The following is a 20,815-nucleotide window of genomic DNA, read 5'->3' as shown; positions in this document are numbered from 1 at the left end:
TCCCTGGAGGATCCGTGGTGGTGGTATTTGCACCTGCCATTATTCACATGACCCCAAACCTTACTAAATTTAGGACATATTGCAAAGCCATTTCTGCACTGGCTCTGCTTCTGAAGTTTTGGAAGCTCTTCAGCAATATAACCTTGGATTACCACCAGCTGGATATGTTCCCTAGTCTGGTATAATGCGATTGCAGCTGGAGGAGGCCTGAATTTAGCTGCTGTGAGACATTGCTTGTGCACTTTAGAGAAGATCATGTTAAAAACAAGTACTGCTCATCGGGTACACAATAATAAGTCCCTGATGTAATTCCTCTTCCTCACTTATTTTCTTTGAAAAAAATAATATCAGAGGCTGTCGAGCCAAATAAGCCAGAACAATGACAACACACCAAAAAAAAAAAAAGCATGTTTAATTTAAAATGTGGATATCTCTGCATATCAGTAAGAATACACCGACATATACATCCTTTTTCAGGTATTACAGTCAGTGGTATTACATCCTGAAAAAGCTCCCTGTATTTTAAAACACTACCAGGAAACTTCTTTGGCAGCTTCTTGCATTCTGTGGAACAGGAGTTTCTGAACACTGAGCATGCAGACTTAGGAGATAAAAATAAATTCTTTGGGGGAAGGAGTTGTTTTATTTCTGTGGTTTAATAGGCCTATGGTAGGATCTGCCTGTCTCATTCCTCTTTAACTTCATTTAATCTGCAGTGCTAAAACCTGACTTATTTAAAATTTAAAATTCTAAAATGTCTAATTTTCAAGAAGCAGTGTCCAAAAGTCTAGGCACCATTTGGACTCCCAAATAATTACACTTCACATAGCTGAGCATATGATTTTTTAAATGTCTAGATGCTGTCATATCCCCTGCAGCTGGTTGCAGAGGTAGTTTTAACCATCCACCTGAAATAATTTTAAATGTGACCTCCAGGGAATACTGTGGTCACTATCGTGGCTGAGCCTGGTTGGTCTGGTGGCTCAYAGCCACTTCTGGACCATTGGAGGTTCCCAGGCACCAGCCAAGCAGCCAGCTAGTCACCTTCCTCCTGGAGGAGGCTGTTCGGGCAGCGGTGCCCAGGCACCCTCCTTGGGAGGTCTGCAGAGCCTCGCCGAGGCCKGGGGCAAGGCGCTCTGCACACGGACCACCCGGCAAGTCCCAAGCTATCACCATGCTCTCAGCCCCCACGATGGCTCACAAGCACGATGTGGCCATGGGGCTGCCAACTTGCAGCTCTGCCTGCAGCTGTGTTTCGACGCGRCGGGTCGCTAGGAAAGCCGCGCAGCAGGTCTTCAGCCGGCACGGCGCGCCATGCGTGCTCAAAGCACCACACGTTGAGTGCAGGTGGCATCTGAGATGGCGTGTGATGCAGGCGGCTGTTGCAGTTTCTGCTGCTGGAGTTAACCCTCCAGCCACATCACAGCCTTCAGACACCTCACCGCAGTGCTCCTGAGCTCCACTTAGCTATACACCCAAATACACAGCTTGTAAGGCTTTTCCTTCTAGCCAAAGCTTACAGACATATGTTGCATATGCTAATGAATTTAGGGAGAAAAKGAGTTTTTTTAGTGATACAGAAGCATCGCCACCTTGAACAGTCAGTTCTCAGACATCTAAATCTGAAGGGCAGCAGACTTACCAGTTCAGCATAAAAGTCACTAATAGATTTAGCACATTTTCAAGTTTTGATTTCAATCAAAATCAGAAAGCTCTAAAAAGGCTCTAAATTTATATTATTGAAATTAAGACTGCTATTTTATAAGCTTTATTTTGTAAGAGGAAAAATATGAGGAACTTCCACTTTATAACCAGAGTATTTTGATTTGATCTTGGACAAACTAGTTTTGAGGCAAGTTTTGGATACTCAGTTTAAAGGTTAGTGAAAGTCAAACACCTCAGAGACCTTTTATCTGGTCCACACCTATGGCCATGATCTCATATTTACTGTAATTATTAGAAAATTCTTATTATTTGTAAACATATTTATTGATAGTGATACACAGTAGATAATTTCCAGYAATCAAAAATTTTAAAATAGAGACAATCAGAAACTAAGTTCCTTGRATAGGCTATGTTCTACCACACTCCACCGTTTTAATGCAGAAATGTTTTTTTCAATATGTATTCACAGACAACTCCATATTTATAATATATTTTAGAAATATGAAAATGCCATCAAGCTTTTTAATATGTTTTCATTAGTTTCAATCAAGTTCATAGCATTCCTGTAAGCAGTGCTTAAATCTTACTTTTTTTTCCCTCTTTCAACGATAACAGCTTCATTTTCTGGCTCTGACAGGAGGGAGTCAGATTTGTTGTYTGGCTGATTAAGTGGTGTTGTGTAAGCATCAGCTATACTGGAACTAYACTAGAAGCAAGAAACAGGAAGAAATTAGTTAGTAAAATACAGCCGTTGGCTGGCTGAAAATCAGTGACTATTTGTCACTCCTTCCTAAGAGAAGAATAAGAATAAGAATTGGTGGTAAATATTCAGCACCATCAAGTATCCAGCAGAGAGATTAAACCTCCTTTCCTCCATGCCAGGATACTCAGAGCTTTACTTCAACGTGGACCATGGCTACTTGGAGGGTCTGGTCCGAGGTTTCAAAGCYGGGATCTTGACAAGTGCAGACTATGTCAACTTAGCACAGTGCGAGACACTAGAAGGTAAGTCCGTTGGTTTATCTTATTTCAGAGGAAATATTGTTGCTTAGACCTTTGAAGAATGGAAGGTAAAAGATTAAAATATTGACCACTTTGTCTCAAAACCAGGGATAACCCTCATTTCCTTTTAAGAATTGTTCTCAATTTGTTAATAGGTTTCCATAGGAATTTCTCTAGGACAAYGCAGGTTGTGGTTTCCAAAGCAGGCAGGGATTTTCTATTTACTGATAAACTTTGGAAACCTCATCCAGTGAATCCCTCTGAGATTGGTAATCTTCTCACATATTTTAACCATGCTGTAGAACTGTGCAAGATACAAGTTTCATATCAGTKCAGCTATATAAAATAGTTCTCAAAATCTTATTGAAAGCTTATCATTCAACATCAAATTTCTCTAAAAAGATACAGTTTTAGTGCTTTATTACTTCATGGGTTTTAGGGCAGTGGGGGATATTCTACCTACCAGCAAGAGAAAACTAGACTTCACAAACATAAAACTGAACTATTTTAAAACTTTATAAAGTTTTTTTTGAAGGTGACCTTGTCACAGTCACAAAGGGAACACACAGTTGTTTCCAAAACAGCTTTCTGTGGCCAAGACCGGTCACAGCCTGGTGCAGAGTTGTACAGAGAATCATATGACACACCTCTAGACACTTGACAGGAAAAAATGCAACAGAAAAAAATTGCCTTTCTGAAGAAATATAAAGGATTTTGGTTTTTTTTTCTTTACTCCAAATAAAAGCTATGATTGTACACTGAATATACTATAAAATATATAGTATATGTAGATTCATTTGAAAATATAGCAAGGAGGAATACTAGACTTACTCTGCTTTAAACATCAATTACTTTGCTTGTGCAGTGATGGAACCGGGGACATGAGGAGTGCAAGGCCTGAAGATATCCACATACAAACTATATGGAGGTTTTCTAAACTTTTAATAAGCCTAGAAAGACTGTATGCCATTAATCTTGCAGACTAAAACAACTGCACTTAAATAGGTATGTGTAGATATCTACCCRTGAAGTGGATAAAACTCCTCTCACAGTTAAAGAAAAGTTATGCAAGTTACTAGCTAGTTAGTGCATCAAATGCACTTTCCTACTCCAGCTGATGAGCTGAACTGGAGAGCTGTATCAGCTGTATCTGCTGCATCAGCTCTGCAGTCGGTATAAAGGCGGTTCAGACATGTAGGACATACGTAGGCATTTTCTCTGACAACTGAATTCTGCTCCTTATGTCAGCTTGACAAAAGCCAACAGTAGACTATTTGTTCCAGTGCTYAKGATCTATGGAACTTAAGGAAATTAYTGCCATTATATTTAATTTTTTAAGTCAAAAATYGTGTGTAATGGACTTGCATGCTCCTCTTGAACAGCTAACAGAGCTTCAAACATCTATGAGACATGTGAAGGACAGAATGATGGAATCATTAAACTCTTGCTCTCACTCCATTTGCCTATGCAGAGCAACTCAGGAGATAATGTCACCAATGATCCCAAAAAGTTTTTTAAAGAAAACCCCAAACCTCCTAGTTATTGCTCAATAAGAGGGGAAAAAAATAAAGGTTTGATTTACAAAAAAAAAAAATCTTTTAAAAAAAGGATTTTTCTTCCTGCTTTCCAGAATAAAACACAAAGGTCATTTTACAAGAAAGACATTTATAAGCAGTAAGTGATTTTCAAATATTGCTGAGATATATAAACCTTCAAGGTTATTAAAAGGGATGCACAGTGCTTTATGGACAGATCAGAACAGAGAGATAAGGTCATTTTCTAAATAAGATTTGTAGTATAAAGAACAATGACATTTCTTGATTTTTGAACCTTCTTAACTCTAATCTTCATCCTAGTCTAGAATACAAATGCTTTTCAGCAACAGTAACTGCTGACTTCATCAACCCATCTAKAAGCATATCCCTACTATTCACTATCATTTCCTTTTTTTCTGTTTAACTACAGAACATCTCTGCCTCCATTGGATAATTTTCTGCTTCTTTTAGTCAACTATCAGGTTCCAACCTGCCAATATGCCAAATGTATTATTTATAAATAAAATATTAGAAGTATTGAATTTGTACATGGAGCTGAATATGCTCCTATCTGTTCATAAATATGATCACTGAACTTGCATCACTAGTATACAGTGCACCAAAAAGACAGACCTTTACTTCTAAGGTAAGTATAGAGTTATATGTACACATYGTACCTTGTTTCCTATTAAAGCATTCAGCATGTGCATTTGTGCTGCAGTGTTATCGTGCTTTTCCTATAGTGTCTTCAGTCCCTAYATTCACACTCAAAGGTAATAAATTTACTCCACTGTGTACTCTGTGGTATAGTACCAGGCCACAGAAACTGGCCTAAGTTAAAAATACTATAAATATGGAAAAACAAATAAGCAAAAGCAAAACCACTCCAAGTAGCCCATAAATAGAATTTAAAAGATCTTTTAATTTCGAAGTGGTTTCAATATCTCTAGAGGGGAAACTGTAATGTCAGTACAGAAGAACCACAAGAAAAGCTGTAGATTAGTACTTTATAGTTGCGTGATAATAACAGGGTAAGTGTAATAGTGAGAAGGAAAGAAAAAAGGAGGATGCAAACCAGCTTAAGATACCATCGTGTCCTTTCAATTCTGGGCCACACAGGAGAAGAGGCCTTAATTTAGACATCCTTTGGGGCTTGTTTAAATTATTATTATTTCTGTGGAGCTCCCCTGCGGGCTGCAGCACTGGAACCTCTGCAATCTGGCGTGCCATCAGTCTGGCCCTCTGGCAATCTGTTTCTGGGAAAGGGGTCCCCAGAAGAAGCCTGCTGACAGCGTTCTGGAGCTGAATATGGGGGGGGTTCACACTCAGTGCTTTCTTCTTTCCCGGCTTCCTTGGGCGAGGGAAGGAGCGCCGCTCCCACCAGACAGGAGAAGGAGTCACAGAAGGATTAGCAGCCCAGCTCTGCTCCCACCACCACCACTGACGTGTGTCACGTGTGTTACCATTGCCAGAACATGCCAGCACATGGTGGCTGGGTGAAAACTGATACTAGGTTGTTATACAAGTGAGAAGTCAGAAAAGATTTCAGGTTTCTGGATGCCTTTGATGCTGAGAGACCATTTGTTCTCTGTGGGAGACCAGGCTGACACTTTGTTCAAATTCTTGCAGCATTTTTTCTTTCTCACTAATGCAATTCATGTCTTAACTGCATTCATCTTAAACTAGCCTCTCTCTACTTGAGAGTTAATTTCCATTTCTCTACTTGAGAGTTAATTTCCTTTAGCATGCTCCTGTTTTAATTATGAGTAAAATCATGTGATTTAAAATCAGAAGATTTAAAGTCATAAATTTCCTACATATGATTTTCCTACATATGTATGATGGAGATGGATGACAATAATATTGACAGCTGAAATACAAGAACTGCCTTTCCTAGGGATTCTGTATACATGTCTAAAAGCATAGGGTCTTCAACAGGTCTCCAAGACGCTTTGGAGATAAGGGAGCAGCTACTAGCAATAAAAAGTTTTGCTGAACAGGAAAACTATAATGCTCAGCCATCTACTCTTGCCAGGTCACTAAGTCACTAAGTCATGTCACTAGTACGTATGTCTTACTGTGTTAAATTCTCCAGAAATATGATCTTATTTATGCCAACTGCCATAAGGAGACTATAATTTAATACTGCCAGAGCAGCCTCTGAGCTGCACTCCAGTCTGAACTTTGATCTTGACATTTTGGAGCTTGCTGATTGCTATTTTCTCAATTATTTTGGCCAAGCTCATCAGATAGGGTTGATACCGTGTCAGTAGTGTATTTACAGAGTGTGACTCTAAGGCAGTATCAGTGGTTCATTTGCAAAGAGACAGAGAAAAGCTGGAATTCCAACCCGCTGTATATGATGAGGGAGTACACTAATCCCACTCTATATCAAAWTTTCTTGCAGTGAAAAGAGAAAGTAAAAATGATCGCTTTTCACAGGAAATGTAGTGTGATATAAAAATATTAGTGAGTTTTTTAGAAACACATTTACACATTTAGACTCATTTGTAGGCATAATTCTGCATTTTTAATTGATTTACCTTTCTTATCTTTCTCTTTTTCTTGAATTAAGCAGTTTTCCTTTTTCATATTTGGATTCTTTTTCTTCTTCCTGAAAAGAGCATGCACTGAAAGTATGACTGTTTCCTAGTATCTGTCTCTAACCTTTGAAAGGACAACTACCTGTACCCTGACTGCTTTGTCAATAGTTTTGTGATAAGCTCTGAGGACCTATATAATTTTCAGAAGCAATTAGTTTACACTGATTGTATTCATCTGTTGCAAGGAGATCTAGAGAAATCCTGACAGTTCCAGAGTGCTAGGTGGGTAAGGCTGTCCCATCCAAAAGCCTGGGCCRATGTAATCACTGAAATTAGCTTAACTGGCAGCCAACACGCATACAAAATTCTAGGATTTATCTATCTAAATAAGTTACATTCCTAAGATGTTGAATTTGCAGGCTACTAGTCTCTCTGAGTAAAGTCTCAACATAGGCAACTTTAGCGCATATTAAGTATCCACATGGGGAATTAGTGAAGATTAGCTACCACACTAATAAATGCAGCTCTTGCTAACTGCACATTAACTTCTCTTGCAGACATGCCCTTATTTCAGCTGGTAGGAGGTTATTATTCTTTTCCCTAATTACCACTTCAGATTTTATTTGAGAATATAATCRTTATGAATGCCAAACCCTTATAACATTATCCCAATCTATAATTTACACTAGTTTTAATATAGCATTTGAATATAATTCTGCAATATAACAGTGGCTTCAGGAAATGTTAAACTGCTTTGAACACTAAGAATTGATTGCAATCTTTACTTTTGCCTTATGGTGGAAAATGACTGGCAGAGGAAGCTTATCAAAGGAATTCTTTGATTTTACAAAAGCTTGTCCTGACCTTGTCTTATCAACTCATTTTTKCTCCCGTTACCAGTGCTGGGAGCACAGACAGAATCTGTCACGATAACCCAGGTTTCTGGAACAGCTTCTTAGGATCCACTAATAGCAACCATAAATTAAACAAAATCAAAACAGAAATGTTAGGAGAGTGTAATTGTGCCCTTTCACACCTTCTCCTGCAGAGCTCATTTGGAGTCCTGAATCTGAGCCAGGCAAGATACGTTCTCTCTTTTTTTCAGGTAGCTTGATAACATTGTAGTCTTACATGAGATTTAAATGTTTYGTGTGAAAATTTAACACCTTAAGAAAGTTACAGGATAATACTTACCGATATATAACAGTCCATAGGAGTGTGACACAAAACAATTAGCACAGATTATAGTGATGCAGTGATGATGCCCTGAATAAATCAGTGAAATCAAAACAGCGAACAAACCTGTCTGGGAAGGGGCTAGGGACCCCCGTAATTAACACTATGCCTAGAGTGACTGACTGGAAATTAAACTTGCCAGTAAAACATCTGACAAAGGGGTAAACTGCCCTTTCCTGTGGCTTCCACCAAGCCTTACCGGCAGAAAAGGCAGAGTGAATTTGCAGTAATTATGCATTAAGTCTATGTTAAATCCATGACAAAAACTTTTCACTAGAGTAGGATCAAGTTTTTAATATGAAAATATAATGTTAAAAATCTGAAGTATCATTTTATTTGGTTTGGAGATAATATGACGGTTTATTCTCATGATCTTCCCTGAATCTAATTCTAGACCTGAAGTTACATCTACAGACTACAGACTATGGCAACTTCTTGGCTAATGAGACCRGCCCGCTCACTATTTCCACCATTGATGATAAACTGAAAGCTAAACTGCTCACGGAATTTCATTACTTTAGAAACCATGCTTTTGAACCACTTGCCACATTTCTAAATTTTATCACGTAAGTAATGTTACCATCTGGTTATATTACAGACTCAAAGAAAAAACAACACCTATGAGGGGTTAAGACSAAGGTAAATGTGTCCTACTGGAATCTGTATTAAGTTTCACAAATAGTGAAATTTCTTTGATACTGTAATGTTTACATAACTTAGTTACTAATATGTGTTTTAAAAATATATATGAAGAGGTGTTGTCTTTGCAACTATTTTAAAAAACACAAGAAAAGTAGAAGCAGTGGTATAGGTTGAGAAAAACAGTTAAAATTTTCAAATGTATTAAGTCAGAGAACTTGCAAAAATTAAATTTGGGGAGGTAGTTAAAGTAATATTAACAATTTCATGATCTACGGGACAGTGATTTTAATGCATAATACATGATTTAAACTCCTAGGCATGCAGCAAATTCTAGATTTTGTTTAAACGAGGAAAGACAACACATTGTATACCTACCATACCATTTGAACCACTTACCTACCATATTATTTGAATACTAAAAAGTGGAACAACTTTATGTTGTATATATCAACATACTTAGATCCAGGTAGCTGTGTTTAAAACCACAAGTGCTATCTTATGTCAGATGAATAGAAAGACCTGCTCTCAATACAGATATAAACAGATAAAACTGGTAGATAAATGACCTCAACAATACATTAATGAGAACAGGGATCTGCTTCATAACAGTTTGACAACATGGAATACTGAAATATCATTTTAGTGAACTGCTTACTCYCCTTGATGTATCTTTTTAATATATTTTGACTAGATTGTCATAATATGATATTGTCATAATTATGACTAGACTGTCCAGATTATTTATAGAGGCTATTTTTTTCTTAACAGCAAAGTAAACTATCATTAATCTTATTTTTTTTAGTCAACTGTACCTGACTAGTTTTAGGCTAATATATACTCAGGATCTTGAAGACTGCCCTTGGACAGCTATGACCTGTAGGCATACAGTTCATGCTTCAGAGAAATAAAAACGAAAATATGAAAATTATGGCAGCTTTTTCTTCGTACTGATCGATACGCATGTGTACAAACAGGTGTGCACCCACGCTACACCCATCATTCTGTACTAATGGAGGCTTTTTTAAAGATGTTTAACACAATTACTGCATCACAACATATCTCCTTACACCTGCRTGCCTATAGTTCACTCTTTCCGATCCTATGCGCCTCTCTAGCTGTGTTCTGAACCGATGGCACAAGCTGGAGATTTGCATCCATATTATGTGTCCCAAGGGAATGGGTTTCACATTTCCATTKCTGAGCTACTGGCAAAACTCTGATCAATCTCTCTGGTCAGAAACCAATGGGAAACTTTTACTGTAGTAATGAAAAGGAAATCTGTGAGGATCTGTTCACAGCTGACTGAGAAGAAAACCGTAAGTTTGGTCCAGCTGCGTGAACACGGCAGTTTTAGTGCATAGATTCCTGTGCACTTCTCCACTGTACAGACGCTCTGTATGAAACAATAAAATTCCCAAACTAGAAGAAGCTGTTAGCTCAGGTGATTTACATTTTGATACCACTCATTGCCACGTACTATATCAATGCTGCATTTTACAGCTATATGCTTATTATATTCATGTTTCAGCTTCCTCGCCCTTAAAAGTGTCTGTCTCCCAGACTGATCATGTGGTTTAAAATTAGTAATRTTACCTACTTGCTATTTGAAAACCTTCATTCTTTTTTGATAAATGATATTGATACAGAGAACTGATAAACCTGCAAATACTTCAGTCATTTCTGACTGTAGGCTTATTACTAATTTTCAAAATATTTTTTGTTTTATATTTTTTAAAAGCAAAGTTCATTACAAAAACAAGGTTCATTTCTTCTACTTTTTCTTTCAAATACAGATACAGCTACATGATTGACAATGTAATTCTTTTAATAACTGGCACATTACATCAGCGGCCGATCGCTGAACTCGTTCCCAAGTGCCATCCACTGGGGAGTTTTGAGCAAATGGAAGCAGTCAGCATTGCCTCAAACCCCACTGAGCTGTTCAACGCAATTTTGGTTGACACGCCATTAGGTAGGAACATAAATTCTTTCTTATTTGGTTCTTGAAACTTCTCTTCATGTTTTCTTAAGAATATCTGAGATCAAGAAGCATGTTTTCCACCGTATATGCTATGTTTTGGTAACACAAAAACCTATGAATAATTGGCTAATAAATGTGTATCAAGCACTTCTGAAGTTGTGTTTTGGACATTTTCTAATAACATTTATTAACAGATTCTATATCAGCCTTGGATAGTTAGACACAGGGAAACATGCTGCTCTCAAGAAGTACATGGTTGTTTTTTATGGCCAAAGTAGCCATTGACTTAGAATATCTACAATTTTTATTTCAATATCTGCTTCTATAAAAAATGCAAAATGAAATCTTACCTATACCTCATTAAGGATCAAGAAGCACACAGTTATTAATAAATACTAAATGTTGTAGATTGTAGGTAGAGCCTACAATCCATCTCTTGGGATCTCGAAATGATTCAAACATAGATAGAGACAATTCCCCTATCCTGAAGGATGAACTCTGAAGGTAAAACAGAGTGAAGGTTAGGATCATCACATCACATTAGATGAAGTTGTGCTCAATGGCAGCGATACCCAAATCAAGCAAACAAAAACTAAGAAGATGTAGGGCATTGCCAGRAAGGGTACTGAGAATAAGATGGAAAGTGTCTTTTGACGATATATGAAACCTTGGTGTGCCCACATCTTGAGTGCTGCACGCAGTTTTGCTTTCTGCTGCTCAAGAAGGATGAAGTGAAATTAGAGACAGTACAGAGCAGGGCAACTAAAATGATCATGGGGATGTAGATGCCTTATGAGGAAAAACTAAAAAGACTGGACTCTTCAGTTTGGAAAGGACAAGGCTGAGGAGACATGACCAAGGTCTGCAAAGTCACGAAGACAGTGGATAAAATGAATGAAGAATTGTTGCTTTGGTTTACCTTGGGAGAACAAATCTCAGCAGAAAACTAATTTTAAAGTACACAAAAGAAAATGCTGTTTTACACAGGTGGTAGTAAATTTTTGGAATTTGTTGCTACAGAGGTTGGTAAAGGCAGAGAGTACCATTAAAAAAAAAAAAAAAAAAAAAAAATGTTACAAATCTGTGGGCAACAGATCTATAAACAGATACTGAAGGGAACTGTCAGGACTATGCCTCCTAATATTCTTAACAGAAAAACTGTGGATACTGGGAGAGTACAACGGGAACAGACCACAAAACATGGCCAGGCTTGCATGCTCTCTCTAAATATTATCTCCTGTTCTGACTGCCCGAGACAATATTCTGCTGTAACTGCAGTAGCTTGGGCTGTCCCAACAGGGCATTTATTAAGTCTTTATGATACCAATGCAGCTTGTAACTAAAACGAACAGTGAGGAATTGGCATAGCCTTGTTAGTTAAGAATATAGGTTTTTTAAGAGGTCCAACTGCACAAATGAACCTCATCCCCTGCCTTCCTGTTCAAAAGCCTGCTCTTTAGCCAGCTGTGTAGAGGAGCTAGAAGCACAGATGGTCAGGGTTAAAGCTTGTGCCCTTTACTAGTTGCATCCTGTCGCCTTTCCCCAGTTTACAAATATACTCAAAGAGGAAGAGGTAAACTAGGAAAGAGAATTCTCCTTAAAAATTGCAGAATACTTGTATGATTTAAGACAAAAATTATCTTTCATGTTCCTCACTAGAAAATCTCCCTAATGCCCAAACCACATACTTCAGAGAAGATTAGGGCCTTCATTAGCATTTCCTACCCAGTGCTCTCTGGAGACTTGGACTCCGGCTGCTGCACTGATTGAGTCCTCTCACAGCAGAGTCTCATTAAGGGAAGGGGGTAGAAGGATAAAGGGAAAAATCAAGCAGATCTCTCTTCCTCGCAGTTATATCACCCTTTATCGTACAACAGAAACCTCAGATCCTTGGTCACATACTGCTGAATGGCTACAGATGAGAGATGTATAATATCAGCATGTAAATTTATACTGTAATATAATAAACTCTCCTTTCAGCTGCTTTCTTTCAAGACTGCTTGTCTGAAAATGACCTGGATGAAATGAATGTTGAAATAATGCGCAACAAACTGTACAAGGCAAGTGCTTGCAATGTAACAGTAACACTCGGGTTTTTCAAAGTGCCTTAGAAAAGGAGGTCAGCATCGTTATCCCTATTTTATGAATAGGGAAACAGAAGCCTGGTGAGATGAAGCAAGTTGTCTAAGGTCACCTGGCTGATGACAAGCCCAGGAATCAAATCCAGCTCCCTTGAGTTCTACTCCAGTCTTTGGATACTTTCCAAAATTTAGAGCTGCCTCCAAATTCTAATTTAATATCTCATTAGTGAAAATGCTTTAGATGCCAGGTTGATATTCAAATCCATTTGTTTATGAATAACTCAGTTAGCCACAAAATGCCATAGAACTGTTAGCTCCTAAGTGATGCTAAGCAGGCTTTGGACTAAAATTTATTTTTATTTATAAAAGGTAAATATGATTTGAAAAGCTCTAATTACTTTGAGTCTAGATGGCATTTTTTTAATTAAGGGTTTGTTTCACTTATATTTTCATTCTTTCCCCCTCCCCCTTATCTGTAGCATTGCTCCAGCACTGTAGAATATGAATCTAACGTGTGCCTTGCATTTTCAAAGTACTTTACAAATATTAGCACACAGGTCAACCCTCTTATCGTGGTCTCTTTCAAGGCAATACGTGTTTTATTCTCTTAATAGTTCCTCCCAGCATATTCGCTCTGAAATCTTTGTTGTATTTCTTTCACAGTGGGTGCCCCAGCCTGCAGGCAGTATTCTTACAGTGATCTGATCAGCACCAGGGTGAATGACAAAAATTCTTCCCTTGGTTTTACAAGTGATGTTTATAAATCCCCAAGAGAATATTTACTTCTTAAATATTCTGCTACTTCCTGTCATTCATAACAAGATCAGTTATGCCCAAGTCTTCTAATCTCCTACATTACTAAAAAACCTGCCACTTGTTTCCATTTATAACATGCAACTTTGATTTTTATTTCCTGTGTGGATGACTTCACATTTACACTTACTAAATTTCATTTTTAACTTTTCTCCTCACTCTTCTATGTATCAGGGGATCATTTTGCAACCACTTTTAAATTATTCACATTTCCTTCCTCCTCCGTCTTGGTTTAGTGTCAGCTGCCAATGTGATCAATTATATTTCAGCTCTACTATTAGATAACATTATCCAGAATGTAAYACAAAATCCCATGCAGCAGATTCCCACGGTGATGTTTATATTTAAGATTTCCCTAATTGCACAGTTAGTGAGAGCTTCTTTTAATAAGCTTGTGTGAATGCAAACGTGTTTTGACAATGTAAATGTTCCCTAAGACAGTATGTTGTGGGAGGGAAGGAGGGAGGCGCAGGGGGAACAGCTTGTACCACGGGCGTTTCTGAGGCGCTTGGGTCCTCGCTGAGCAGGGATGTTGAACCGGCTGCAAAGGGCAGAATCCTCCCGAGAGCAGACGGCTCTGCAGACTGATCCTACGGGAGCTTCGTTTGCTCTTCTGATCTAGCCCAGGGTTTCGGAGGGGAGAGCAGTCGGGATTAGTTTGTCTAGCTTCGTAGTGCTGGCCCGGCAGCTGTGGCGTGTACCCAAGTCCCCTCCTCCAACCACGATGCAGAGTTTCCCTCAGCCGTCTGCTTGCTATGCAGCAAAGCCCAATGGAGCTAAAGAAGTTCCCTCTTTACCGAGTGAAGAAAGCCTAAGATTTATCCTATAACACCCTTTAGATGTTATTCATTTTGTAAGAACAAAACATTTACATTTTAACATTCCAAGCTCCAGTCTAGCAAAGCACATTATTGAGCATATATTTGAATTTAAATTCATAAGTTATCAACATTAATGGAAGTATTTAAAAATGGAATGATAAGTGCTGTGCTAGACCAGGTCTTAAGTAGTATTTATAATATTTCTTTTCTTCTTTCATATAGTCTTATCTTGAGGCATTCTATAAGTTTTGTGAAAAGCAAGGAGGTACTACAGCAGAAATAATGAGACCTATTCTGGAGGTGAGAAAAGTTCATTCTGTGTAAACTGGAGTATTCCAAAATGCTTTTGTAATCGAGTTACTTTGTTTTTCCTGTTTCCTCCTTCTCAGTTTGCAAAGCTATTTTTCAGATGTTTGCTTCTCCTCTGACTGATAAATATTTACTGAGATGTACTGAGGACTTTATTCTAGGACGACTTTTATATTTTGAGTAGAGAAGCAGCCAGTCCATTACCAGATAGAAGTTAGCTTCAGTTAATCTTTTTCTATAACAGAGAGAAGAGTAGAATAAATAGCTCACTAATCTCAAACTGTTGTCCTTTAACATCCATATGTAACAAGTAGGAAAATTTTAAAAGTGGATTGTTTTTACACCTCCTAGCCCCAAATTAAAGTTGGGGTAGCTACACTCTGGACTTCCTGTGTCTTTAAAAATCAAAATTCTTCAAACTTCATGGCACCATCACATGCTTGTTTATTCTCTTATTAAAATTAATGGTTGAAATTAAAGTTGAATGACCTTTGGAACTAGTGTCACATGGAAAGGTCCAAGATTCCAGGGTTTATCTGTTTGTCTCTCAGCTCAGGAAAGTTTAATATTTATTTTTTCCATGAAAAACAAAATTCCTTTCCCCACACCCAAGCTTATTTGCAGCATGGTGAAGCGTAGTATTTTCATACCTTTTATTGTAATAAAAGATGCAGACRTTCCTAGAACAGCATTTCCATTCCTGCTTTTCAAATGACTTTGAACACTTCATTTAGAGTGCTCAGCATTCAGCTCCATGTTTTTCACACAGTTTATCGCAATTCTTTGCAGAGTTTGGAAGCCAGATCAGCCATTCATTTCCATGAGTCACGTACTCTGGATAAGCAAAACTTACACCCTCAAAATTGACTGAACAAGAGTCACTAAACTCTTACGACATCGCCCTAGAAACTCGCACTGCAGGAGAGAGATAATCAGCCAGGGAGCTCATCCCAGAAGGAGGAATGAGCCTAAATTATGTTTTATGAAGCAATATCCTGACAGGGGAATGCAATTTCATATTTTATTTAAACAGTTCAAAATGTTTCAGTTTATGTTCTAAAGGAAATATTCTTAATCAAGACCAGAAGTGAAATACTTAAGGTATTCCTTTGTAAAAAATAAAAATCAATACATTGACTGACAAAGGCAGAGATGTTCTCCCAAGCGGATTCAGATTGCAGAAAATTCATTTTCAGGGAAAAATTCATATTGAGGGAAGATTACTAAGCAATGTTAGTCTAAGCATGTTGTAGAACTCTCTTTATATCAGTGACAACAGTTTGGTCCACGCTAAGCTGCTTTAAAGTTCCTATCTAAGGTCAATCAGCTAGCAAGATAAACGCTATAGAAGATTTTGTTTTCTAGAATGTTATAATAATCTGAAGACACACGTACAGCAGGTTGCTAACTGTGGGGTTTGCGAGAAGCCGAAGATTAACTATTCAAGAGAATAGTTGCTATTTATGCTGTAATCTCATAAGTAAGATTACTAATTGCAACGAGACCCATGCAGTTAGCTCCCTCCAAACTGCTTGACCACTCAAGGTGGTGCCAGAACCTTCCACCTTGAAAGCCCTGGTGGTGTCTCTTCTGCCACRGGCACCAGCCGTTGGGCGCCTGGTGCCCGCTCCGGCGAGGAGCCGGCGCTGTGCCCGCAGCGAGGTTCCCAGGSGGCTCCCCGGCGGCAGGCCTGCCGCGTCGGCTGCCTGCCGGAGAGCGGCACGCTCGGGACACGGTCGTCCCGGGCCCCCGCCTGCGCCTGCAGCCGTCAGGTGGCCCAGGCTGCTGGAAACCAGCCTTGCGGGGCTGGTGAGATGGGAGGCCTGCACGCGTGGGAGCGAGCCTTCAGATTTCCTCAAGGTGGGACCCACACGGGTTAGGCCCCGAACCTGGCTGCATTAGTTGTTATTGCACCCCAGGACRCTTTTCCAATAAAACGTTACAAATCTAACAGCTAAAAGTGTACGTGTCTTTAACAGGTTAAAAAAGCAAAGCAGTTTCACCAGGGTTGATATGCCTGTTCATATTAATAAGGCAAATAAAATTTGGCTCTGTTACTTATTAGCTAGAAATCTTTTCAAGCACACTTATTTTCTTCTCATTATTTCCCCACTGTTTATTCATTTTCCTGACTCCGAAGTCGGGGCCAGAGGGCGGCTGCAGTGCGTTCCAGCACACAGGAGTAAGACCGCCGAGTATGTGCTTCACTGCTAAATTTGCAGAGCAGTGTTGCAACCGCAACTTGTTACTCAACAGAAAACTGTAGGGTTCTGCTCAAAACAGTTTGAAAGTTCACGGCGTAAGAAACGATCCACACTTCCTAAAATCTGTGTAAGYTGTGTTTTCACTTAGAAGATTTTCATGTCCAAGCCCCACTGCTAGCAAGGGCACTGTTGCTCTTCAAAGGTGAAAGTAATTAATAATRAAAGAAAGAAAGAAACTCATACTCRATTTAGATATCAAATCAGAAGYATATATTTGTCCCAAATAAAATCGAGCATGGTTATTTTTAATCATTTTTATCTTTTTAATTCCTACTGTAAATATGGTAGGTACAATTTTGCCTTGTACAAAATAACAACCTGAAATTAGACTGATTTTCATTCTGTTGCTTCAGGGAAAATATGGATACTACAGGCACCTAAACCTGCTAAAAGAAATGCAGCCCTCTGTTCTGTATGTTAAAAATTAACTGTTATTTGAAAGACTTGAAATCTTTAACCTGGCAAGTAAACAGCTCYCTCCTGAAATTATAGTTTTAAATATGTGCATTCAGAAATTATTTTTCTCAAAACATGCATTCAACCTTTACTATCAGCAGCACTCTTTAAGTGACCCCAGAGCAATACTATTGATTCTTGATCCCTTCRTGCATTATTTTTTCTAAAAGTATTATTTCATAACTTCAAAAGGGTGTGTGTCAGGAGATTTTCTTGTAGTTAATATCCTGGTAACTAATTAGGGAAATAAGGAAGTAGCTGAGATGACACTTTCAGTTCAAAAATCACAGAATAAAAGCTGAGCTTACATAAACTCTCTTTGATTTGCTGGTTAAAATCTAACAAGCATTCATAAATTCATTCAGATCTGTTTCTAATGCTCTGAAGCCCACTTTTAAAAGTTTCCATAGTTTAGCTGAAAAAAATATATATCCTCCCTTCCTTTTCTTTAGAATGAGGCTCTCTGACAACACCTGCTTACTCTTTGTTTCATGTATTAAGTTTGAAGCAGACAGACGTGCCTTTATCATCACTATCAATTCATTCGGCACGGAGCTGAGTAAAGATGACAGAGACAAGCTATATCCAACCTGTGGAAAACTGTATCCAGAAGGCTTACACCTGTTGGCCAAAGCAGATGACTACGAGCAAGTGAAGTGTGTTGCAGATTACTACGCAGTATGTAGTCCAATTTTTTAAAACAAAAAGTCAAAATACAAGTACTTAACGTGTCATGATGTCAGCAAATTTTTAAAAGGCACTCAGTTCAAGATATTTTTGAGAGAAAAAATATTCAGGAAAGATACAAATACAAAAGATTAATACAGAAGGACATTGAGGTAAAGGCCTTTGATACAGAGACCTAAAATCTACTACAATACAACCTTCCTATCACAGCAATGTTAAAATATGACCAGCTCACTTTCTAATAAACAAAACTGCTCTTATTTAATTAAAACTGCCAAAATTGAGGTTCACTTCACAGCTGCTGTTTCCAAGAATTTGGAGCACAGGCATAAGTCATTTTAAAATAAGTGAACCGAACAATTCACATAGCAGATGAGTGCAAGCCTGATTTCTAGCTAGAACTATAAATAAGAGGAAAGCTGGCTTTCTGAAAATCATTTTCTTTCTCTTCTTTTTCCTCTAAATCACTGATTGAATCAATTAAGTAGCTGGTGCAGGTAATACTGTTGTGACTCATCCCTTACATTTGTCAAAGAGGAACCTATACGAAATACTTGCGCTGTGTTATAATGGTGGCACTCTGACCAGTACTARTATTAAAGCTACCGCAGAGTAGTATGCAAAACAAATGAAGTCCAGCCTGCAGCCTTTTCCATAGAAGAACCAAAACGAGGTGCATGTCTGCTCCTGGGCGTGAGCAGAACACTAAAAGAGAGGCTGCACATGCCCCCGTGTCAAAGTAACCATGCCACCGTGACAAAGTAAGTCTCTTCATTTGATGGTGAGACATTTAACCAGATTTGGGAACAATTGTACCAGACCTACATTGCACTCTTACTTCATTAAAAAAAAAAAAAAAAAAAAAATATAGAGAAGCAAATCACACAGGAAGAAAACATATAAGAAACTAAGTCAAATATATCTGCACAAAATGTACTGGGATGACATATCAGGCTATGGACTAAACTACAACATTAATGCAGAGAAAGCAAATCCAGCTGACTACTGGAAGTAAAATGAGCAACCATGTGAGGATCAGAGTTCAGGCTTTTGGCTCTATCTCCAAGTCTGGCTCTGCTGGGTACTATCTGTACAAGAAGTCCAGCACCCTCTGTCCAGACGAGTGAAAGGTCATGTGTCATCCTACACCAGTTTCTGCTCATGCCTTTATTAAATTATTTGAAGTTCCTATTTTATAGGAAATGATAGTAAGAAATGCAAGAACAGATGTTATTTTTTTTTTCCTTTAATGAATATATATGCTTTTGARTTAGGTAGAACTATAATCTATGCATGATTTCTACTTAAAAAGATTCCTTGATGTAGCCTAATTCATAAAGTAGTGTAAAGWAACTATGCTGAACAAAATGCACAAGCATCTTATTTCCATTGGGCACTTGTCTATGCTTTTAGGAATACAAGGCTCTGTTTGAAGGTGTAGGCAGTGGCGCCGGAGAAAAGACACTTGAAGATGCATTTTTTGAACATGAGGTAAGAGGTTCTAACCTTAAAATTTCAAAATCAAAGTTACCCCACTGGAATAACATTTAAAACAATTAATACTGTTCTCTCAGATTGAGGCATTAGGCTGTTGACTCTACCATGATGCAACATTCAGCTTTGCATTCAAGCACATGGTATTGCTATAACTGTTAACTTTTGGGTGAGACAAAATAGAAGAATTTAACTTTTTAAATAAAATAAATCCTGGGACATTGTTTTGGTGAGCAGTTATAGAGCTGCCAACCTGGATAGCCTATAAAATTCATCTCCAATATACTACTTAATGGAATTTCCTTGCACAGTCTACTAAAGAGGATATTTCACCACTGTTCTTTATTTACCTATAATGTTTCTGTGGTCTGTTTCCAAAATTAATCCAGGGAATATATTTCAATTATGTTTTTACTGAAGAGACACCTAAATATTGCCATAGTTGCAAAGCTACATAGAAAATGTGATGATGAAAACTAACATTTAAAAATCGTATTTGTCTTCTTTAATATTCTATCGTAACTTTTGTTTCATCCTTCCACAGGTWAAATTGAATGTGCTTGCATTCAATAACCAATTTCATTTTGGAGTATTTTATGCCTATATAAAGCTGAAGGAACARGAATGCAGAAATATTGTATGGATTGCTGAATGCATTTCTCAGAGACATAGAACCAAAATTAACAACTACATTCCAATTTTCTAAATCTGAAAATTATAATCTTAGAGTACCTGAAAAGGAGAATTATTTCATATGAAAGAAAAAGAAATTTTATTTTAAAAGTTAACTTTTACCAGATGTTATAAATTATACCCTCCATATATACAGCAGCATAACAAAACTAAAATCATAATTACAGATAGGAATACTTGATCAGGAAATATTTAGTGGACTCATTTTTAATTTTTGTTTGTTGATTTGTTCCCCACCATGCCCATTTTAATTTAACTGATCAATAAAAACTCCCTATATGATCTTTTATGTACATTCTTTCTCTCTTGTGGAAATAAATTCTATGCTAATGATGTTTGTAAAACTCTTCAATGGCTTATTTTTGAATTAGCAGTGTTCTCAAATGGCCAACTAAAAAACTATTGCTACCTTAGACTGCCGTTATGGGCTTCTTCATGGTATACAAGGATATGAAGGTATATGAAGGACTTACTACATGAACAGGAGATAAACTTTAGGATTAATCTGAGATTTCTCTTTAGCAGGTAGTGAGAGATCTCTCAGGTTAAATGAAAATAAGCAATTGGGATGGCATCAAAATGTCTTCACTTTT

General features: G+C 37.9%; 1 protein-coding gene across 1 annotated transcript; it reads left to right on the top strand.

Annotated features, from left to right (window-relative positions):
• The first annotated feature begins 2,395 nt into the window (after positions 1–2,395).
• On the top strand, positions 2,396–20,490 carry ATP6V0D2 (ATPase H+ transporting V0 subunit d2). Its single transcript, XM_085312055.1, has 8 exons — positions 2,396–2,670; positions 8,376–8,547; positions 10,417–10,595; positions 12,585–12,664; positions 14,542–14,619; positions 17,850–18,026; positions 19,449–19,526; positions 20,074–20,490. Exons 1-8 carry the CDS (start codon positions 2,541–2,543, stop codon positions 20,233–20,235), a joined length of 1,056 nt encoding a protein of 351 aa, XP_085168181.1. The 5' UTR covers positions 2,396–2,540; the 3' UTR covers positions 20,236–20,490.
• The last annotated feature ends 325 nt before the right edge of the window (positions 20,491–20,815 follow it).

This window comes from Rhea americana, unplaced genomic scaffold (assembly GCF_003343005.1).
Source record: "Rhea americana isolate MKP2758 unplaced genomic scaffold, rheAme1 scaffold_0, whole genome shotgun sequence".
NCBI classification, from domain to species: Eukaryota; Metazoa; Chordata; class Aves; order Rheiformes; family Rheidae; genus Rhea; species Rhea americana.
This window is presented reverse-complemented; position numbering and strand designations above follow the sequence as displayed.